This window comes from Lontra canadensis, unplaced genomic scaffold (genome assembly GCF_010015895.1).
Source record: "Lontra canadensis isolate GAN:19392208 unplaced genomic scaffold, GSC_riverotter_1.0 scaffold41, whole genome shotgun sequence".
Taxonomy (NCBI): domain Eukaryota; kingdom Metazoa; phylum Chordata; class Mammalia; order Carnivora; family Mustelidae; genus Lontra; species Lontra canadensis.
Window position 1 is genome coordinate 13596290 of NW_022631035.1, and position 24256 is coordinate 13620545.

At 42.9% G+C, this 24256-nt stretch overlaps 1 protein-coding gene across 1 annotated transcript in view; it reads left to right on the forward strand.

The window, feature by feature from the left end:
• Positions 1-737: 737 nt before the first annotated feature.
• Positions 738-24256, forward strand: part of BPTF (bromodomain PHD finger transcription factor) — a 156291-nt gene continuing 132772 nt past the window's right edge. Inside the window, 2 exon segments of the mRNA XM_032870811.1 lie at positions 738-1050; positions 1052-1397. Of these exon segments, the coding sequence (XP_032726702.1) occupies positions 763-1050; positions 1052-1397 (634 nt within the window). The 5' untranslated portion in view covers positions 738-762.

Below are 24256 nucleotides of genomic sequence, written 5' to 3' on the forward strand. Positions count from 1 at the left end.
GGCACAGCCCCCCGAGCAGTTGTCTTTGGGATCGATTTTAGGACTCTCTAGAACCAAGCTTTCGGAGTTTCACGTTTCTGGGAGCTCGTCTCCCCGACCCTAGTTAATTTCCCTCCCGCGCTGGTGCAGGCGGGCCCCCTCGGCGACATCCTCGGCTCTTTGAGCATCAGTTTCCTCCAAGGGGGCAGGGAGGGGGACAAGTATGGGGCCGCTCCTGCCCTCCTCTCCAAGCAGCGGAAGAGGAGACGCGGGAGGCAGGACCTGCCGAGTCGGGGCTTTAGCGGGCGCTCTGCGGAAGCAGCTGGCTCCCCAGGCCTGTGGCCCACCGCACTCCGCGAGCAGAGCGCCCCTCTCCCCCGCGCCGCCAGCGTCCGCGGTCCAGCCGCGCCGCGCGGAGGCGCCCCGGGCTCCCCGCCCCCGACCCGGCGCTCCCGCGCTCCCCCTAGCGGGCGCCGCGCAGCCTCGCTCCGTCCCAGGCTCGTCGGCGGCGCAGCTCACGTGACCGCGCTCCGGGCCTGCGGCCGCTGTCGGTTCCCCCAGTCACCGAGCGAGAGGGAAGAAACAAGATGGCGGCTGAAGGCGATCCGGAGTGGGGCCCCAGCAATTCGGATTGAGCCTTCTCCCTCCACCCGCTTCCGCCGGCCGGGCCCCTCCCGCCCGGCCCCGCGGGCCTCCCCACCCGGCCCCGGCGCCCCCCACCGCCACCCCTCCGCCCGCCCCTCCCCCCTCCGCTTTCCCTTCTCCCCCCGCCTCGGCTCCGACATGAGGGGCCGGCGGGGCAGGCCGCCCAAGCAGCCCGCGGCTCCCGCTGCGGAGCGCTGCACCCCGGCCCCGCCGCCGCCGCCGCCGCCTCCGCCCACGTCCGGACCCATCGGGGGGCTCCGCTCGCGGCACCGCGGCAGCAGCCGGGGCAGGTGGGCCGCCGCCCAGGCTGAGGTGGCGCCCAAGACGCGGCTGAGCTCGCCCAGGGGGGGCAGCAGTAGCCGGAGGAAGCCGCCGCCGCCGCCGCCGCCGCCGCCGGCCCCCCCCAGCACCAGCGCCCCGGGCCGGGGGGGGGCGAGGAGGCGGGGGCGGCAGGACGGGGGGCGGGGGCGGCGGCGGCCACCTGGCCCGGACCACCCCGGCCCGGAGGGCCGTCAACAAAGTGGTGTACGATGACCACGAGAGCGAGGAGGAGGAGGAGGAGGAGGAGGACATGGTCTCCGAGGAGGAGGAGGAGGAGGAGGAGGACGGCGACGCCGAGGAGACCCAAGATTCCGAGGACGACGAGGAGGATGAGATGGAGGAGGACGACGATGATTCCGATTATCCGGAGGAGATGGAAGACGACGACGACGACGCCAGTTATTGCACGGAAAGCAGCTTCAGGAGCCATAGCACCTATAGCAGCACTCCAGGTACCCACCCAGCCCAGTCGCTGCAGACTCCTTCCCCACCTCCTCTGCCCTCCCCCCTTGCTCACTCCCTCTCTGGTCTCCCCCCACCCCCCACCTCCCCCCCAGACAGAGGGGAAATTCGACGGCACATCAAGTGGCAAAAAACTAGATTTACCAGAGGAAAGAGGCGCATTGTTCAAAATGGAGATTGCATTGTTGCAGTTTGCAGGCCACACACTCGCTCTCTCTTTCTCTCCCCCCAACCCCCTCTTTTTCCTCTTCAAAATTTGTGCCAGTGCAGTGTCTCCACCGGGCAGGATTGAAACTTTGGCACACGCATATCCATTGCATTCATTTTTCTCCCCTTGTTTTGGTTTGGTTTTTGGAATGAAAGAAGCCTCTTGTTTTGCAAACCTCTTTGCATTTCTAATGTGGTTTCTTTTAGATTTTTATTATATATCTGTTCCTTAAAAGGGAATTGAGGATTTAGACAGATTGTGGCACACAAACACACGCAAAAACATCCTTCTCTTCACACCCCTAGCAGTGTGGTTTTTAAAAATTGTGTTAAGGAAATGGATCAGTTGGGTTAGTCGGAGAGCCTTATCTGGTCCCGTGTGTTTGTTTTTACTCTTGAGTGCTAATGGGCTCGTGCGACAGTTGCTGGTAAATGGCTGATTAAAAACCAAAGTAGAAAATCAAACAAAACCAAAACAAATTTGGCAATTCATTCGATTCCAGATCATTTTGGTAAAATCCAAAGGGGGGGGGACAAGAAACTGCAGCAACATGCGTCTTAACTAATTTGATCCCTTTGCCCCGCCTGAGAAACGCAGTTTCGTGTCACCTGTTGCAGAAGATGTGTAGTTGATCATGCGGACAGGATTGCTGAAGGTGAACTTTTGGACCAGCTTCTTAGTCACATGGCAGAAGTACATGGGGATTTATTACAAAATGACTTTTTTTTCTTGATTCTAAGGATGAAAGTCTTCTCTGGATCTGTAATGAATTTCTCCAGGGTGACTTTTCTCCTATTTTCTCACAGAAAGTTTCTCTAGGCTAGTGCTGAGATGCTTTTTTTTTTTTTTAAACACAATTGCTGCTTTTTATTAAATATGTAGTTGCAGATTACTAAATTGTGGGCAAAAAAAAGTAACTTGTAGCAATAACCTACAAGATTTTTCCTTTATATTTTTGTTAATCTGGATTAACTAAATTAGATTCTAGGTTTTTTTTTTTTTTAAGATTTTATTTATTTATTTGACAGAGAGATCACAAGTAGGTAGAGAGGCAGGCCCAGAGAGAGGGGTAGCAGGCTCTCAGCTGAGCAGGGAGCCGGATGTGGGGCTCAGTCCCAGGACCCTGAGATCTTGACCTGAGCCAAAGGCAGAGGCATAACCCTCTGAGCTACTCAGGCGCCCCTAGATTCCAATTTTAAGAGCATTTACAAAGTGAAGTTTATGAGGAAATAGGATCTTAGAAAAGTAATTAAGATGTGTCACTTGTTTTTGATAGAGGCTAGTGTTGAAGAAGGTTACATTTAGATGTTTCCATTTTTTATAAATGCTTACCTATTTATGGAGGAGTTTGAGTATTAAGCCAAATGAAGACTCATTTATGTTGTCCTGACAAATGCAAAAGGTAATTTTCTTTTGCCTGACAATATCTGTCTGCCTTTGCCGGGTGGGGGTTGGGGGGTGGGGAGAGGATGGTGGCAGGAGAGGGAAGGGAATGAATCAAGTGTCAAGTATTTATGTCTTGGGTGTAGAAGGAACTGGACACCACTCTTCATTTCTTAGCCAATTTAGTATCTTTTATTGTAATAGTTTTTATGTTAAGAAATCATACATGGTTCTTTCTACCCACAACTGAAAAGACCCATAGAGACTGATACACACTATCTGAGGAAGTTTTTTTTGGCTAGACAGAGCTGAGGCATTTTGGCAGGGCAGTTCAGCTAACTTAAACTTCTTTGAGGGACTAGCAAATAATACTTAGGATTGATAGCTGTGTATATGCTGAGTTAAATTACAATTTGTGCTTAGGTTTCCCTTTAAAAAAAAAAAACTTGTATATTTATGTACTTCCATGACATTTTGTTTTTATTAATGATACTTGTAGACTACCTGGTGGATACTTGTCCTCTCTTTATATGAAGTTAAGGATTATATATCCTTATGTTAATCTTCTGTCTCCTGCAGTTCCTAGTACAGTGCCTTGCACATAGCGGCTGCTCATCAAAGATTGTTTGGATAAATGATTGTTTGTTAGGTGAGAGCTTTGTAATAGATGAAGGTTTGATAATTCTGCAGTGGTTGCCCTAGCTCCTAAATATTTTGGATTTGGAAAACTAAAAATTGATTTAATTAGATTTTGGTGGTTTGACCAGTGAGTGGTTTTAGGAGCAGAGTTAGTGTGTTTTAAGCTGCTCTTTCCTATTACTTGCCAGGCATTTGCCTTTCTTTGTTGGATGTGGTGTTAACTTGTCAGATGTTTTACTTTTTGAAACACATTATTTCTCAAGATTATGGTAAAAGGGATCATGCATTTTGTGTTCTGAACTTTGAGAATATGTCCACTTGGCTAGAATGAGTAACAGTGCATGACAGTGAGTTGTTGAGGCTAAGCACCAGTGTCATTGGTTTTATTGTCTGTATTTCCAGACAGTAAAGGCTAGGGAGAAGACTGTCAGGTAAATGTGTATGTGTGTGTATGCTTGGGGAGAAAAAAATACTCTGGGACTGATAACCCAAGAGCACAGAAAGAAATATGATTGGTGGATTTGAATCCTGTACTTTCAAGGCTAAAAAAAGGATTATGCTTTTTTGGGAATTTAGAATAATTTGATTAATTTTTGTAGGCAGTACTACTGTTGGCTTAAGTACTAACATATTAAATTCCTACCATAAAAAATTATTCATTCTTCTATTCATCTGTTGAGTGGTTGGTAGGTAATATGACTGTTCATGATACAGAGATGTTGGTTGATATTATGAGCTTTTCTAAAATCATAGTTTTAAAAAAAATTTATTTTTTTACTAATTTTTTTTAAGATTTTTATTTATTAACTTGAGAGAGACAGTAAGCACAAGCAGGGGGAGCAGCAGCAGGAGAGAGAGAAGCAGGCTTCCCGCTGAGCAGTGAGCCCGATATGGGACTTGATCCCAGTACCCTGGGATCATGATCGGAGCCACTGAGCCACCCAGGTGCCCCTGTTTTTTTAGTAATCTTTACACCCATTATGGGGCTTAAAGTCATGACCCCAAGATCAAGATCACACACTCCTCCGACTGAGCCAGCCAGGCACCCCTAAAATCATAGATTTTAAAAAGTATTTTCATTGGAGATTAGAAGTTTTCCTTTTAAGGAGAAAAATTTTAAATGGGTGCATAAGACATTCACATTACAAATAATACAGTAGAAATGACAGTTTATTAATTCAAAATTGGAATCATCTAATTTTGCTTCAGCTAGAGGCATTTGGCTGAAAAAGGGTTTATTTATTTTTATTATTTAGAGTTATTTCAGCCCATAGGTTTTATGACATATATATATATATTTTTAAGATTGTTTATTTATCAGAGAGAAAACCCAAGCAGGCAGGCATAGCTGGTAGAACAGGCAGAGGGAGAAGCAGGCTTTCCACTGAGCAAGGAGCCCAATGCAGGACTCGATCCCAGGACCTGGGATCATGACCTGAGCCAAAGGCAGATGCTTAACTGACTGGGGCACCCACATATCCCTTTATGACATATTTTTTAGATTTATTAATTTATTTATTTGAGGGAGAGAGTGCACATGCATGTGTGAACTGGGGAAGGGGCAGAGGGAGAGGGAGAGAATCTCAAGCAGATTCCACATTGAGCTTGGAGCCTGACACAGGGCTGGATCCCAGGACCCTGAGATCATGACCTGAGCTGAAACCAAGAGTTGGGCACTTAGCCGAATAAGCCACCCAGGCGCCCCAGTTTTATGACTTGTATTGTCAATGCATTGAGAAAGATGGTACAGAAAATCTGTTTTGAATAGGTGTTTGGTGTTCTGACAGCACCTTGAAATCAAGGATTTGCTAAATAAAAGCAAATCATACCTGAAACTGGATAGGTTTTTTTTAATTTTGTAAAGATTTTATTTATTTATTTATTTGACAGAAAGAACAGAAGGGGGAACAGCAGGCAGAGGGAGAGGGAGAAGCAGTCTTGCTGAGCAGGGAGCCCGTTGTGGGCCTTGATCCCAGGACCCAGGGATCATGACCTGAGCCAGAGGCAGATGCTTAATGACTGAGCCACCCTGGTGCCCCAGAAACTGAATAGTTTTTGCTTTTAACTTGTGTGAGACTTCTGACGTATTATACTTAGCTGGAATTTTGAAATTTGGAACCTCTGATGGCTTCAGAAAGCCAAAGCCCTGATGTTTTCCTGGTAGAGTTAGTGATTTATGTTCTCTAAGGATTATGACAGAGGAGAACAGTGGTATAGATGCCATGAACTATATTTATCGGAAGCAGAATTTGTTACTGGCTTGGCAGTATTTATTGCCACCAGTGTCAACCAGATGTCTTTTTGGTATTTGTGTAATTCTGGATTGCTACAAGTGAAGGACAAAGTGCAGTAGAGATTAAGAGAAGGACAAGTTTATACCCTGTTTGGGGGAGTTGGTGTGGCTGTATCTTTCTTGGATGGGCATGTGCAGGATGAGGATGGGTAGTTCAAGGGAGGGTGCAGCATGAACTGAAGCCCTGAGTTTTTTTTTTTTAAGGTTTTATTTTTTACATAATCTCTACACCCTGTATGGGACTTGAACTCCAGACCCTGAGATCAAGAGTCACATGCCCCTAAGGTACTGATTTTAAAGTGTGGGCAGTCTTGAGTGTCCTGGTTTAGCAAGAACCTGAGTATGTGAGTAAGAAATAAGCTTTAAAGGTCTTTGTTGGGCTGTATCTAGAGAACCAAGCTATAACTTTCTGCCTCTCGTCTGTGGGTAAATACTGTGCTAGGTCAGTGATCCTCATTTTTCACTCTTCAGCACCCAGGGGATCTGCAGCATTCCCATCAGCAGCACGCGGGAGAGTGAAACAAAACCAAATCAACTCATGGAGATACAGTTAGGCCACTATTGCAGACCACTCGTTCCCCCCAGGTTGAGAGGATTACTGGAGGAGCTGGAGGAGGTGGTTTCTCAAGTCCCCCCCCCCAATCTATTTCAAATCTATTTCATTTGTGGGTATTGATGATCAGTTGGAAGATCGGGGGACAAGTGGAATATGATTTCAGTAGGATGTTAGCAAGTTTAGCATAGCTTCTGTTCTGAGGATGGATTGGAAGATGAGATAGCTAGTGGGTATCTGGATGGGTTTTGTTTTTTTTTTTAAAGATTTATTTATTTGACAGAGAGCGACACAGCGAGAGGGGGAACACAAGCAGGGGGAGTGGGAGAGGGAGAAGCAGGCTTCCCGCTGAGCAGGGAGCCCGATGTAGGGCTTGTTCCCAGGACCCTGGGATCATGACCCAAGCCAAAGGCAGACGCTTAACGACTGAGCCACCCAGGCGCCCCTGGGGGGGTTTTGAAGCACTGAGTGGCAGATCAATTCAGGAGGTACTTCAGGTTCCCCAGGCCTCGACAACATCAGGAGTGTAGTTGGAGAGAAGAATGCATCCCATGTGCTTCCGTAGGAATGGTAGTGCTCTGAGTGGCAATAGGAATTCAGGATTATAAGGAAATGAGTGAGATCTGTTTTCAGGCATCTGTATCTGAAGAGGTTAAACATGAGAATTGTAAGAAAGAAAATGAAGGCCCCGAAGAGTTATTAAGAAGTTGGGCAACATGCTCTGTGAGTGGTAGAGAAGTACGTCTGATGCGTGTGGTGAAGAGTAGTAGTCTGTGTACGGTTCATGTTCGACTCCTTGTCCATGTGTACTTGGGGTTGGAGTTCTGTGTCGAAATGGGTAGGCACAGCAGCATTGGGGATGTTGAGGCCAGGAACTCTGATTTCTTCTGTTGGATTCTTATCTTCCTCATTACCCTGTGTCCTCGCTGTGACTGCAGATCCTTGGAGGGGGCGTGTAGGGGATGAGAAGGTGGTGGTTGTGGTGGGAGACTGATAATCTGGGTGACATGGACAGGAGCCAGTCCTAGCAGATGCCCTCCTTGCATTGAATAGATTACTCTCTTCCTCCCTTCTTGGTCTTTTTTCTATTTGAATGCCTTTTTTAAAAAAAAAAATTTTAATTTTAGTTTTTAAAAAAGATTTTATTTATTTATTTATTTATTTTTAAAATTTTATTTATTTGACAGAGATCACAAGTAGGCAGAGAGGCAGGCAGAGAGAGGAGGAAGCAGACTCCCTGCTGAGCAGAGAGCCTGATGTGGGGCTCCATCCCAGGATCCTGGGATCATGATCTGAGCCGAAGGCAAAGGCTTTAACCCACTGAGCCACCCAGGTGCCCCCTCTTTTTTAAAGATCTTATTTGAGAGAGTGAAAGAGGAGCACAAGGAGGGGGAGTGGCAGAGGGAGAGGGAGAAGCAGGCTCCCCAGTGAGCAGGGAGCCTACTAAATAGAAATCAATCAACAATCAATCTCAAGTAATATTTAATAATTCCATTTAAAAAATAGCTTTATTGAGGGGCACCTGGGTGGCTCAGTCAATTAAGCATCTGATTTCAGCTCAGGGTCCTGGATCGAGCCCTGTGTGTGGCTCCCTGCTTGGTGAGGAGGCTGTTTCTCCCTCTTCTCCCCACTTGTGCTATCTCTGTCACTATCTCTGTCTCTCTCTCTGAAATAAATAAATAACATCTTTTTTCTCTTTTTTTAAACAACAGTAGTTTTCTTAGGATGAATGAGAGCTGGGTTATAAGTCTCCCCAAATTATCTCTGATTTTTGGATTGCCTTAGGCCAGTTTGGAGAATTTATTCCAGAAGGATTTGTCAAAGAAGGGCTAGTGTAAGTGGAGTCCAACCATTGATTTCCACACTGTCAGAGTGGGGACTTGTGGCAGGTATTGGAGGCACCTGCGTATGTAAGCCCACTACAACATTTTAGGTTATCATGATGTATGAGAATCTGAGGAGTCTATATACATCTTTTGTGTGTGTCAAGAATCTAGAGAGAGAGCATGTAGCACAGAGATTTAAAGTGGGGAATCTGGACCAGACTTCATGAGTTTGAATCTGGGCTCTGTGATGATGGGCTGTTTGCTTAACACTTGGTGTCTCACTTTCCTCATTTGTAAAATGGAGGTATCTTAATACTCAATTCAAGGTGTGAGGGTTAAATGGTTAATATACACAAAATGCCTAGAACAGTGCCTGGCACATGGTGAAGATTCAACAAATATTAGGCTATTATTACTTGTTGATTTGCTCCTGAAGATGGAGATTCTTTTTTTTTTTTTTAATATTTTATTTATATGACAGGGGAGAGCACAGCAGGGGGAGTGATAGGCAGAAGGAGAGGGAGAAGCAGGCTCCCCGTTGAGCAAGGAGCCCGATGCAGGACTTGATCCCAGGACCCTTGATTCCAGGATTCCCAGGGGAATCTCCCCTGAAGATGGAGATTCTATGAAGATATAGCGACCTTACTTCGAGTATAGTGAGAAAATGTCATCTAGTGGTGCTGGTGTGTCTCAGTTGTTAAATGTTCTGCTCTTGTTCTCATTGTTAAATGTTCTGCTCTTGTTCTCAGCTCAGGTCTTGATCTCAGAGTCGTGAGTTCAAGCCCCACATTGGGTTCTACACTGGGCATGGAGCCTTCAAAAAAAAAAAAAGATGTCATTTGATTCATAAGGTATAAACATATTTTAAGGACCATATTTAAGTAAAAATGTGTTAAAACAGATTTAGGGGCGCCTGGGTGGCTTAGTCGGTTAAGCATCTGCCTTCGGCACAGGTTGTGGCCTCAGGGTCCTGGAATCAAGCCTGCATCGGGCTCCCTGCCCAGCGGGAAGCCTGCTTCTCCCTCTCCCACCCCCCTTGCTTGTATTCCCTTTCTCCATGTCTCTGTCAAATAAATAAATAAAATCTTTTTTTTTAAAGATTTTATTTATTTATTTGACAGATCACAAGTAGGCAGAGAGGCAGGCAGAGAGAGAGGGGGAAGCAGGCTCTCTGCTGAGCAGAGACCCTGATGCGGGGCTCGATCCCAGGACCCTGAGACTGTGACAGGCAGAGGCTTAACCCACTGAGCCACCCAGGTGCCCCAAATAAATAAAATCTTAAAAAAAAACCCAGAGCTTTATTTTCCTCCTTTGAAAGAAATATTAAATATTTTTTTTTAAAGATTTTCTTATTTATTCATGGACAGAGAGAGATCACAAGTAGGCAGAGCAGCAGGCAGAAAGAGGTGGAGGAGGAAGCAGGCTCCCCGCTGAGCAGAGATCCCGATGTGGGACTTGATCCCAGGACCCTGAGATCATGACCTGAGCCGAAGGCAGAGGCCCAACCCTCTGAGCCACCCAGGCGTCCCAGAAATATTAAATATTTAACTTATCCACTTAAAAGGTTTAGTTTAGCTACCATCTGACTTATTCCAGAACTGTGGTAAATAATAAATTTACTTCAGTTGTTCACAGTGGTCAATTAGAGTAGAGAAAGCACTTGTGACACTTTTAACTCTTGGTAGTTCATGTTGTCTTTCTCTCCCTGTTCCTTCAACACCAGTATTCCAGGTTTTCAAAACTGCCTGTACATGGCCCTCTCACTGTCTTCCTCCTTTCTCAGAAAGCTCATCTGTTTTCCAGTTGTTTTTAAGAATTGTAGTGAAAAACAATAAAAATAGTGGGGATTTACTGTTTTGGAAAAATACTCATAATACAAAGATGAAAATGAAAATCTGTAATCTCACCAACCAAAGATAACTCTTGGGGATGTTTTCATTCCTATAACATGTTTTTACTGTGTATTTTTAAAAAGGTACAATTAGGTGTGCCTGGGTGGCTCAGTTGGTTGAGCGACTGGCTCTTGGTTTCAACTCAGGTTATGATCTCAGGGTCCTGGGATCGAGCCCCACATCTGGCTCTGTGCTCAGCAGGGAGTCTGCTTAGGGATTCTCTCTCTCCCTCTCCCTGCTTGTGCATGTGTGCTTTGCTCTCTCTCTCTGAAATAAGATAATCTTTTTTTTTTAAAGATACAACTAGGATTGTGATAAACAAACTAATTGTTTTTACTTGATATATAGCAAAATTTTCTCCTATCATTGTCTTTATCAAGGTAATACGTGAACATAAGTAACAAATTAAAATTGTATTAAAGCTCATAGTGAACAAAAGCAGTTCCCTGATATACCTGTTTCTACCCGAGACCTCTCTAGAGGCAGTGGCTTTCAATTCTTCCTTTTTTTTTTTTTAAGATTTTATTTATTTATTTGACAGAGAGAGAGAGATCACAAGTAGAGAGGAAGCAGGCAGAGAGGGAGGGGGAAGCAGGCTCTCTGCTGAGCAGAGAGCCTGATGTGGGGCTTGATCCCAGGGCCCTGAGATCATGACCTGAGCCGAAGGCAGAGGCTTAACCCGCTGAGCCACCCAGGTGCGTTTTTCTCCCCTTTGGCATTTACCACAGTATTTTAAAATAATATGCTTATATTTGCTTTATCAGTTTTAGGCATTCTTTTGACTTTGTTTATGGTAGATGAAGAGTTAGCCTTTTTATAATTACTTTCTTTCTTATCCTTTCTTTATAGTTACAGCATGATTTTTGGAAAAATGCTGAGGGATTGGTTACATGTTCATAACTGTAAATACGATTTATTTATATGATTATTATAACTAATACTTTTTCTGGAGTTATTGCCTTAGTTTTTCACTTGCTTAATGTTCTATGTATCTAGCCTAGTGCACTGTCAAGTCTGTCGAATACCTTATCACTTACTCTTTTCCAAACTCTTAAATATAACAGTTCCATTTTTTTTCTTGTTGGTTTTTCTTCTGCGTCCCACCTCATTTCTGCTTTCACCTGAACTGATTGCTCTGTAGGTCTGTTGGTCATCACACTGGAACTTCTTTTTGCTGCTTCCCCATGTATATTCTCTTTCTTGAGTCCTACATTTTTCCCGATTTACTCATCTTTTTCAGCAAAGCCAACCTCTAGTTGCTTCCTAAGAATGGGTGCATGAGAAATAAACTTAAAAAAAATATGTTTGGAAATGCTCTTTGCTAGTGAGCACTGTGTATTGTGTGAGACTGATGAAGTATAGGCCTGTACCCCTGAAACAAATAATGCATTATATGTTAATAATAAAAATAATAGGGGCACCTGGGTGGCTCAGTGGGTTGAGCATCTGCCTTCAGCTCAGGTCATGATCTCAGGGTCCTGGGATCGAGCCCCACATCGGGCTCTCTTTTCAGCCGGGAGCCGGCTCCCCCCTCCCCCCGACCCCGCCTCTCTGCCTACTTGTGATCACTCTCTGTCAAATAAATAAAAAATGTTTTAAAAAATCAATAAAAAAGAAAAGAAAGTACTCTTTGTGACCCTAATATTGATAGATAGTTTGGCTGGGTATAGGATCCTAAATTTAAAAATCTTTTCACTTGAAAGATTTGTTTGTATCGTGTTCCAGCATCTAGTGTTGCAGTTGAGAAGTTTAGAGCCTTTCTGATTACTTCCTTCACGTGTGACCTGTTTTTTTCCTTTCTGAAGCATTTAGGCTCTTTTTATGGTCTCCAGTATTGTGAAGTTTTGCAGTGATATATCCCTTGACGTGCCCCTTTTTTTAATTCATTGTGCTGGGTGCTGGGTGGCTCCCCCCCCTTTTTTCCTAACTAAAATTAAAAAAAAATTTTTTTAAGTAAAAATGCTACATGTGGGGTTCAGACTCACAACCTCCAGATCAGGAGTCTCACATTCCACCAAGTGAGCCAGCCACCAGGTGTCCCTTGGTGGACCCTTTTAATATGGAAATTTGTGTTCTTTAGTTCTGGCAATTTTTTTTTAAATTATTTGCTCATTTTTTCCCAAATTTGTTCAGTTCTCTTCTTTAACTTAGATGTTGGGTCTTATAGACTGATCTTACTGAGTTTTTTGTCATTTTAAATTTTTCTTGTCTTGTCCTTTTAGTCTGCCTTCTGGGAGATTTCTTTCTTTTTCTCTTCCAAGTCTTCTGCTTTTATTTCAGCTATCAGATACTTAATTTCTAAAAGCTGCTTTCTTTGTTTCTTTGCATAGCATCCTATTTAATGATGTAATATCTTTTTATATTTCTTATTAATGCTAATTAAAAGAATTATTGAAGTGCATCTTACATATACAGTAAAATTCACCCAATTTTGACTCTTAAGTTTTGGCATACACACATAGCCATGTAACCACCACCACAGAACAGTCCCATTATCTGCCCCAAATTCACTGGTGTTCCTTTAGTCAGGCCACCACTGTATTTGCTGTTCCTGTAGTTTTGCCTTTTTCCAAGTATCCTATAGGTAGGCTGTTTAGCTTTTTGAGTCTAGCTTCTTTTACCTAGCATAGAGAATTTGAGATTCATCCAAAATACTGTTTTTATTAATAGTTCATTGTTTTTTATCATGGAGTAGGTAGTCCATTATATGGAGCACCACAGTTGGCTTATCCACTCACCAGTTCAGGAACATTTGAATTGTTTCCAGGTTTTGGAGGTAATAAATAAAGTTGATGTAAACATTTACTTATAGGTTTTTGTGTGAACACAAGTTTTTATTTCTGTTGGGAAAATACCTAGAGGTGGAATTAGTGGGTTTTATGCCGTGTATATTTTAACCTTATAAGAAACTGCCAGGGGCACCAGAGTGGCTCAGTCGGTTAAGCATCTGCCTTAGGCTCACTCAGTCATGATCCTGGTGTCCTGGGATTGAGCCCCAAGTTGGGATTCCTGCTCAGTGGGGAGTCTGCTTCTCTCTCCCCATCTCTTGCCTTCCTCGCCGCCCCACTCATTCTCAGCCTCTCAGATAAATAAATAAAATCTTTAAAAAAATTAGGAAAAAAAGAAACTGCCAAACTGTTTTTCAAAGTGGTTTTACCATTTTGCATTCCCACCCACAATGGATGAGGATTCTGGCCATTGTAATAGATGTATAGTGGTATGTTTCTTATCTTTTTTTGAAAAATTTTTAAAAATTTTACTTATTTATTTGAGAGAGACAGAGAGTGAGGAGCAGAGGGAGAGGGAGAAGCAGACTCTGCCTGCGCAGGGAGCCCAATATGGGGCTCCATCCCAGGACTCTGGGATGATGACCTGAGCCAAAGGCAGACTCAACCCACAGAGCCACCCAAGTGCCCCTAGTGGTATATTTCATTATTACTTTAATTTTGATTTCCTTAATGATTAATGATGCGGGGCATCTTTTTATGTGCTTATTTGCTTGTCTCTGAAGCCAATCTTTGGTGAAGTGTCTGTCGAAATATTTTGCCCAGTTTTTAATTGGGTGTGTTTGTTTTCTTATTCTTGAATTTGGAAAGTTTAGCTTACAATAATTATTTATGTCATATAATTTCCCAGAGCTCTTTTCTTTGTTCCTTTTTCAAACCATCCTCTTCTTGGATATAATACCTTTCTTTATTTCTCCGAGGACATTTATTCGTTTTTTAAAACTTTTCTTTGTTACCTCAGATTCTGTTCTTTTTTGGTTTTCGTTTTTATTTTGTTTTTTAAGTAGGCTTCACACGCAGTGTGTGGCTTGAAATCACAACTCTTAGATCAAGAGTTGCATGCTCTACTAACTGAGCCAGCCAGGCTCCCCCAGATTCTATTTTTCTGTTTTATTTATTTATTTATTTATTTATTTATTTTTTAAAGATTTTATTTATTTATTTGACAGAAAGAGATCACAAGTAGGCAGAGAGGCAGGCAGAGAGAGAGAGGAGGAAGCAGGCTCCCTGCTGAGCAGAGAGCCCGATGTGGGGCTCGATCCCAGGACCCCGGGATCATGACCTGAGCCGAAGGCAGAGGCTTTAACCCACTGAGCCACCCAGGCGCCCCTATTTTTCTGTTTTAGTACTAATAGTGGAGGCTTTTTTTTTTTAATACGTCATGATCCTTAGTTGTTCATGGAGTGAGGTGCTAGATAGTGGGTGGCTGTGGTTTCCCAACTGGTAGGTTTCACTGTGAGGTGATTGGGCAGTAAGCCAACCTTGTCTTTGGTGGAACGCCAGATATCAGTATTTGTTATTTTTGTGTATTTTTGTTTTTGGTCTCTCACTCTTTTATTTTTCTCCTGTGAGTCTGTTTGGTGTCTTAAAGGAAGATTTCTTTAATTTTTTGCCTGTGGCTGGGATTTAGGGTCTGAAAGAGAGTGTATGCCCAGTATCTTAGGAAGTTAAATAAAGGAAGATAGCTAGGGCTCGCACCTTACGGTATGCACACGTCACTAAATTTCCCATCAGGAACCCTGAGCCTTTTAAGCCTGATGGTCCAGGAGTCATGGGGCCTCCAGGTCATTAGTTTTCTTGTTCTTCCCCTCTGCCTCTGAACGTTCTTAGAATGGAGAGTTCTCTCTGCAAGGTCAGATACCTCTTTTCCCAGTTTCCACATTTTACAAAGTCACTGTAATTGCTTGATTGCTTATGTCTCCTCTCCTCTCTCTCTTTTTTAAAGATGTTATTTATTTCAGAGAGAAAAAGCAGTAGGGAGGGTTGGGGGGAAGGTGCAAGAGAGAGAAGCAGACTCCTCGCTGAGCAGGGAGTCCGATGTGGGGTTCATCCCAGGATCTGGAGATCATTACCTTAGCTGAATGCAGACACTTAACCAACTGAGCCACCCAGGTGCCCTTTTTCTCTTTCTTTCTCTCTGTCTCTCTCTCTTTTTTTTTTTTTAATCTCTTCTTCCCACCACTTTTGAGATAAAATTGACACATAACATTATATTAGTTGTGTACAACATAATGATTTGATATATATTGTAAAGTGATATCTGCAGTAAGTTAATATCCATCATTTAATACAATTAAAGCTCTTTTTTTCTTGTGATAACTTTTAAGATAATGCTTTTTTTAAAAGATTTTTATTTATTGAGAGAGAGACCACGTATGTGCACATGAGTGGGCAGAGGGGCAGAAGGAGAGGGAGAAACAGACTCTGTTGAGCAGGGAGCCTTACTCCAGGCTCAGTTCTAGGATTGTGGGATCATGACCTGAGCTGAAGGCAGGTGCATAACTGACTGAGCCATCCAAGGGCCCCTAAGATCAACTCTTTTAGCAACTTCCAAATATACAATATTATTAACTATAGTTGCATGCTATGTATTATATCCCCGGAACTTATTTACCTTATAACTGGAGATTTGTGCTTTTTTACTCTCTTCACTCATTTTCCCCACCCTCATCTGTTTTTTGTGTCTTTGAGGTTTTTTTTTTAGATTCTAAATGTAAGTGAGATCCTACAATATTTGTCTTTCTCTCCTTGACTTACTCCACTTGGCATGGTGTCCCCAGAGTTTATCCATGTTGTCGCAGGATTTCCTCTTTTATGGCTTAATAATAATCTGTATTTTCTTTGGTGTGTCTGTGTGCACACATACATGTAAATATTACATTTTCTTTATTCACTTGTCTATGAACACAGGTTGTTTGCATGTTTTGGCTAGTGTAAATAATGTTCAGTGAACATGGGGGATGTAGATATCTCTTTGAGACAGTGATTTTTTTTTCCTTTGCCTTAAGACCCAGAAATGGAATTGCTGGATCATGTGGTAGTTTTGTTTTTAATTTTTTGAGGAACCTCCATGTTGCTTCCCATAGTGGCTTCACTGATTTACATTTCTAGTAACACTGCACAAGGTTTCCCCTTTCTCCACACTTTTTTTTTTTTTAAGATTTTATTTAATTATTTGACAGACAGAGATCACAAGTAGGCAGAGAGAGGGAGAAGCAGGCTTCCCGCTGAGCAGAGAGCCCGATGCGGGGCTCGATCCCAGGACCCTGAGATCATGACCCGAGCCGAAGGCAGAGGCTTTAACCCACTGAGCCACCCAGGTGCCCCTCCCCGTTCTCCACACTATTGCTAACGTTTGTTATTTCTTCCCTTTTTAATAATGGCCATTCTACAGGTGTGAGATGGTATCTCGTTGTGGTTTTTTTTTCTTCTTTGTTTTAGTATGTTTTTGCCTTTCATATTTCTTCCCTGTCAATTTTCCAGGTGTTAGGAGGAAAAGCATATTAATTCGTGCTATGATTTTGTCATATATAACTGAAGTCTTGGGGTGCCTGGGTGGCTTGGTCAGTTAGTCGTCTGCCTTCAGCTTGGGTCATGATCCCAGGTTCCTGACATTGAGCCCCGGCATCAGGCTCCCTGCACAGCAGGAGGCTTGCTTCTCCCCCTCTGCTGCTTCCCCTGCTTGTGCCCTCTCTCTCTCAAATAAGTAAATAAAATCTTTTAAAAAATCAAACAAAACTGAAGTCTTGGGGTGCTTCGATGGCTCCGTCAATTAAGCATTTGCCTTTGGCTCAGGTCATGATCCCAGGGTCTTACACATCTGGCTTCCTGCTCAGTGGGGGAGTCTGCTTCTCCCTCTTCCTTTGCCTCCCCAGCTTGTGCTCTCTCTCTCTCTCAAATAAGTAAATAAAATCTTAAAAAAAAATTAAACTGAAGTCTCTATTTATTTACAGTTTGATTAAAAAATTCAAAAATAATTTATCTAATACTTACTTATTGTGTAGGGTACTGTGTTAAATAAAAGCTTTAAAGAGATAGTGGTGCCTGGGTGGCATAGTCCGTTATACTTCTGACTCTTGTCTTCGGCTGGGGTAGTGATCTTGGGATCACAAGATCAAGCCCAGTATCAGGCTCCATGCTGAGCGCGGTGTCTTGCCTGAGATTCTCTCTCCCCCTGCTCCGTCTGCTTGTGTGCTCTTGCTCTCTCTAAAATAAATACATCTTTAAAAAAAAAAAAAAAAGCTTCAGGGATACACAGAGATGGTTAAGGAATGGTACCTGCTGGGGGACCTGGGTGATGCATTCGGTGAGGTGTCCAACTCTAGGTTCATCTCAGGTCAGGATCTCCAGGTCATGAGATCCAGTCCGGCTGTTGGGCTGGGCTCTGTGCTCAACAGGGAGTCTGAGATTTTCTCTCCCTCCCTCTGCTCGCTGCCCACCCCTCCCCCACACTGTGCATATGCACACTCTCTCTCAAATAAATAAATAAATCTTTAAAAAGAAAAAAAAAGAAATGGTCCTGCTTTCAGTGTCTTTATTCTTTTGAAGATGGAATAATAGCATAGTGCATGAATAACTCTAACATAGGGCAGACTATGGTAAGTGCTATATGGGAAGGGAGAAATTAGAGAAAGAAGCTGCATTTTATTAGAAGACCAGAAGCAGTGTCAAGAAGGTTGAATTTTTGATATGCTTTGTAAATTGGGTAGATTTCTCCAAGTGGAGGTTGAATAGGAAGAGAATGGAGGATGCGAATTGTAATGATGGACAGAAAGATGTGTGTTTAGGGGGTACGTTCTTGTGGTTTGAGTGTTGAGATAAGACTGCAGAGAAAGGGAGATTGTATTTTGGACCAATTTGAATGAATGACAATCTGAGAAATTTGTACTTAGTTGACAGTTTTATTGAATGTTTTAAAACTGGAACATGTCATGATAAAGCTGATTTAAAAAAAATAATTGGCAGGGCACCTGGGTGGCTCAGTGGGTTGGGCCTCTGCCTTCGGCTCAGGTCATGATCTCAGGGTCCTGGGATGGAGCCCCGCATCATCGGGCTCTCTGCTCAGCGGGGAGCCTGCTTCCCCCACCCCCACCCCTGCCTCTCTGCCTACTTGTGATCTCTGTCAAATAAATTAAATCTTTAAAAAAAGATAATTGGCTTTAGTGTATAGGATTTATTGTAATAGGAGAAGGCTGATAGGACTTTTTTTTTTTTTTAAGATTTTATTTATTTGACAGAGAGAGGGATCACAGGCAGGCAGAGAGAGAGGGGAAACAGGCTTCCTGCTGAGCAGAGAGCCCGATGCGGGGCTCCATCCCAGGACCCCGAGATCATGACCTGAGCCAAAGGCAGAGGCTTAACCCACAGAGCCACCCAGGCGCCCCCAGGACTTTTATTTTAAAAGTAGGCTCCACTACCAGCATGGAGCCAGATGTGGGGCTTGAACTCACAGCCCTGAAATCAAGACCTGAGCTAAGATCAAGAGTCAGGTGCTTAACTGACTGAGCAACTCAGGTGCTCCTAGAATACGACTTTTAATAGCTATGTAAGGTTCCATCGTAAGGCTTTACCAAAATAGTTAAGCTGTACTCTGTTTGCTGTGATTACGTTTAGTGGCTGTTCTTTTAGGTCAGTCTTGGTTCACATCCCTGATTTTTTTTTTAAGGCTTCACTACGTGTCACACTAATATACATACATGTGTAATATATAACATACATAATATATAATATATAACAATATGTATATTATAATATATATAACATGATATACCATTGTATTAAAAGTACAGTGAATATATTTTCACCAGCAGTATACAAATACATATTTCACCAGCTTCCATTTTGCCAACACTTTTATTTTTTTTTTATTTTCATTTTTTTTAAAGATTTTATTTATTTATTTGACAGAGCACAAGCAGGCAGAGAGAGAGGCAGAAGCAAGCTCCCTGCTGAGCAGAGAGCCCAATGCGGGGCGCGATCCCAGGACTCTGAGATCATGACCTGAGCCGAAGGCAGAGGCTTTAACCCACTGAGCCACCCAGGCGCCCCTGCCAACACTTTTATAAAGCATCTTTCATTCAGTGGGTTAAAGGTGCTTCTGTTTGAATTTGCATTTCTTTGCTAATAAAATTTAGTACTATTATAACCTCTGATGTCCAAATCTCTATTTGTAGTCATGATTTCTTTCCCGTATTTTAGCTTAGTAATGGAGGAATACTCTTGAAGCCCTCCACTTAGATGTCCTACAGGCACGTTGTATTGAGGTGTTCCAGATAAAATTCATACTTTACTGACCACTCCCAACCTCCCATTTCCTTGCTCAGCGAATAATGGCACTGCTTGTTGAATTGCCCAAGTCACAAGTGAGGACGTAAGACACTCCTCCCTATGCCTCACCCTGAATATGCAGGACTGTTAACCAGGTCTTTTTCATTTTGTTCATTTGTGCTAATTGTTCCCTAAATCGGGCCCTCTTCATCCCTCACTTGGCCTCTTGAAGAAACCAGCTTGCCTGCCTGGCTTCCTTTCATTTATGCCCAGCCTTATCTTCTGTTGATTCATTGATTTGTTCATTTATTATGTGTCTGTTTTTAAAAAAGCTCTTGAGTACCTGTTCGGTTCCAGGCACTATCTGGAATGGAGCCGGGAATAAGTCCGAAAAGGCCCCTGCCCTCGTGTGGCGGGGAAGGCAGCGAGTGTATCAGGAAGAGAGGAGTGTTCTGAAGGGGGGGCATGTAAATATGGTCTGGTCTGTAGGAGTCAGAGAAAGCTTCCCTGATGAGACGACAGTTAAGCTCAGAATTAAAGAGGACAGCTGATTGTAGGCCCTAGGTTCATCACATGCAGTGGACTGGCAGGAAAACCATGAAGGATTTTATAAGGAGTAATGTGATCAGACTGCTTTTAAAGCGGTTTTTCTGGCTATAGAAAGAAGAATGAATTGGAGTGGGGTAAGATCATGGATGAAGGGAGTTCGGTGGTTGAAGTAAACCACTTGACAGACCTTGTACTAGATTGGTATCTGTGGGAATGAAGAGAAAGAATTGAAAAACATAATTTAGGACTTAGAATGACCTATCTTAATGATATTGATTAGATAGGGTATGGCGTAGGAGAGAATGGTCAAGGATGACTTATGAATCTCCCTCATTTCTATTTATTCACGACATTTCACGCCTTGAATTTGATCATCAAGTAATACTGAATTCTTTGTAGTTCTCCTCACATACCTTACAGTTCTTCACTGCTGTGATGATTAACTCCTAGTCTCCCAGCCAGCACCTTGTCCAGCTTCCCTTCTCTGATCACTGATCTCTTTTCCCCAAGTAGGGCTCAGTTCTTGTACCTCTCCTTTCACTTTGCAGAACCTTGTACACTTACATGTTTAATTTCCAGATGTTTGGGAAATTTCTAGTGTCTTTTTTTTTTTTTTTAAAGGTTTTATTTATTTATTTGAGAGAGGCGGGCAGCTGAGGTAGGGGCAGAGGGAGAGGGAGAGAGAAAATTGCAAGCAGACTACTGCCTGAGCGGGAAGCTTCATGCAGGGCTGGATCTCACGACTCTGATACCATGACCTAATACAAAATCATGAGTGGATGCTTAACAGACTGACCCACCCCGTGCCCCTCTAGGGATCTTTCTGTGACTGATTTTAATTTAATTCCATTATGGTCAGAAAATATACTTTGTATGACTTTAATTTTATAAAACATTTTTAGAGGTTTTATTTTGTGCTCTAAAATATTGCCTTTCTAGGTGAAGTTTCCAAGTGTACTTGGAAAGAAGGTGTATTCTGTTATTGGGTGGAATGTTCCATGAATACCAGATAGGTTAAGTTGGTTACAGGGCTGTTAAGGTCTTCTGTATCCTTGCTGATTTTTTCATCTACTTGTTTTATTGTCACACTAAATATACATACATGTATATTTTTATTAACAGAGGAGTGTTGAAATCTATAGCTGCTGTTACGGATTTGCCTATTTCTCCTGGGAGTTTTGTTAGTCTTCATATATTTTGAGGCTCTGTTATTAGGCACATAAATATTTAGGAGGGATTATTTTATCCTCTAGATTATTTGCCACTTTATCATGAAATCTTTATTTCTTAAGATACTGTACTGAAATGCGCTGTTAATTACCTGGTTGTTTCCTTCATGAGACCCTACCATTAGGGCAGGGTCTCATTCATCTCCTCCTCCTTAGTGCCTGGCTCAATTTCCGGTTTGCAGTAGGCAGCACAGGGTAGGAGTATGAGTCAAAGAGTCTCTGGGTCCTTTTCACTCTTAGTTCTGTGCCATCCAATATGGCAACCACTAGCCACATGTGGTATTATTTATTGATTGATTTAAAAATTACTTTATTTTTATTTTTTTAAAAAAGATTTTATTTACATATTTGAGAGAGAGAGATTGAGAGAACAAGTGGGAGGAGAGACAGAGGGAGAAGCAGGCTCCCTGCTGAGCAGGGAGCCAGATGTGGGACTTAATGCCAGGACTCCGGCATCATGACCAGAACCAAAGGCTGACTGAGCCACTCAGGCGCCCTAAAAATTTTTTTGTTTTGCTTAGATTTTATTTATTTATTTGAGAGAGAGAGAGAGAGAACAAAAGCAGGGAGGAGGGACAGAGGGAGAAGCAGACTCCCCTCCCCGCAGAGCAGGGAGCCAGACGTGGGACTTGACCATCCCCTGAGTGGAAGTTGACGCTTAAACAACTGAGCCATCCAGGTGCCCCTAAAATTTTTTTTTAAAGATTTTATTTTTAAGTAATTTCTGTACCCAACATGGGGCTCGAACTTATAACCCCGAGATCAAGAGTCGCATGCTGCGTGAACTGAATCAGCCATAGGCACCTCCAATAGCTGCACAACGGAGGTGCTTGTTGTTAGAGGCAGCCAGTTAATAACGTAGTTTTAGATCTGCTGTGGTCCTGATAAAATTAAGCTAAGAGTCATAGATGTGGGTCAGAAGGGAAAGAAGGATTACAATTTTAGAGGCTTTTGGTTGGGAAATTTAATTTGGTAACTTGAGAGTATTCCAGTGTTGGGGACCTGGGTGGCTTAGTTTGTTGGGCGACTGCCTTCGGCTTGGGTCATGACCCTGGTGTCCCAAGATCGAGTCCATCATTGGGCTCCCTGCTCAGCGGGGGGGGGGGGGGTCTGCTTCTCTCTCTGATCTCCACCCTCTCATGCTCTCTCTCTCTCTCTCTCAAATAAATAAAATAAATCTTAAAAAAAAAAAAAGAGTATTCCAGTGTTAGAAAAGTTTAACAGTTGGTATATGGGCTGACTTGTGAGATACTAATGTGTTCCAGTGTGTCTGTTCTCCTCTATTAAACCTTTTCTCAGGAATCTCTGGTCAAATTGTTTAACTAATGGATTTCAAGGAAAATACACCCCCCCCCTTTTTTTGAGTGGAATTCTTTTGTTACTTAATTGTTGTTAAATTGCAACTGTGAGACCTGAGATTTGCTAAGAAAGTGAGTGCCTAGACCTCTCTACTCACGGATGTTTTCTAGAATGCACATACTTGGGAGACTGCACAGCCAAGTGATTCATACCAAATGGCAGTGTTCAGTAGGTTCAATTTCTATATTTTCCTGTCATGGCTTCCTGCTTGATTTCACTATGTTAACACTGCCTCCTTTTGAGGTCTGTCTGTTTATAGTATATTCTATTTATGGAACTTAAAAAGTATTTCAGAAATCCACATATTAATCTGTGTGGAATTTCTCTTCTTGTCCTTATTCCTTCTAATGCTTGCACAGCGATATCAAGACTTGTCTGAGGAAATATTCCAATATTTAAAATAGCTAGTAAAATTTTAGCACCTATCAGTGCAATTTTCACTGTTCTTCTGACAGTGAAATAATTTCACATACTCCTTGAAGCCTTATTTAGTAAATTACCTCTTTCTCCGACTCTTGACCATATTCTGCTTTCAGAGTGCTATGCAAATAATAAAAACTTTAGGGCGCATGGGTGGCTCAGTGGGTTAAAGCCTCTGCCTTCGGCTCTGGTCATGATCCCAGGGTCCTGGGATTGAGCCCCTCATCTGCTCAGCAGGGAACCTGCTTCCTCCTCTTTCTCTGCCTGCCTCTCAGCCTACTTGTGATCTCTGTCAAATAAATAAATAAAATCTTTTAAAAAATAATAAAAAATTTAAAAACCCGTTTTACTATAATTTCAGATATGTATTTGAACTTTTTGGTCTGAAATTGTCCAGGTGAAATGCCTTGATTTCCGATTTTCTGTAAACTTAGAAAATTACCTCCTTCCAGATATATTATCCTTATTTGAATTATGAATCTTCCCTGTGTCTTAGAAGAAACCTAATGGTGGAGATTGTTTATGGCAGGGGTCACAACCTCAAATGCCTAGAGGATTCAAGGATGTAAGACTTGAGATAGCCTTTTTTTCTTTATTAAAGCATAACTGCATTTGCTATCAATATTATTTGCCATAAAGAAATAACCATATTGAGGGGTGCCTGGGTGGCTCAGTCATTTGAGGGTCTGACTCTTGATTTACGCTTGGGTGTGTCATGCACCCAGGGTCATCAACTCGAGACCTGTGCTGGATACCCTGCCTGGGAATCTCTCCCTCTCTCTGCCCTTCCCCACCGGTGTGCACTCTCTTTCTTTCTCTGTCAACCCCCATTCCCTGCCCCACCCCCCAAAAAAGTTAGCCATATTGATGGGCACCTGGCTGGCGAAGTTGGTAAAGCATACAACTCTTGATCTTGGGGTTGTGAGTTCAAGGCCACACTGGGAGTAGAGCTTACTTAAGAATAAATAAAATAAAATGAAATGAAAAAATAAACAACTAGCCCTATTGATTTGTAGCCCCTTTGTGCTTTTACAGACAGTGCTATCTAAATGTGCTAGAGACGTATCATACTTGCTCAAGCTTTCTATGGTAGGTGTTCTGTAGGATTTTCTGTAGATTCCAAGAGTGGGATTGTTGGGTGGTGGTGTTTTTTTTAAAGATTTTATGTATTTGACAGAGAGAGTAGGGGTGGGCAGAGGGAGAGGGAGAAGCAGGCTCCCTGCCAAGTAGGGACCCCAGGACCCCAGGGATTATGACCTGAGCTGAAAGCAGATGTTTAATGACTGAGCCATCTAGGCGCCCCTTGTTGGGTGATATTTTTAATAGGCTAAACTAGATTATGCTACCATCACCTAGTTGTTTTTAAACTTTCCCTAATCTGTGCTTATGGTTCTTAAAAATTAATCATTTATTTTTACTTCTAAGGTATCATTGATGTGACATAT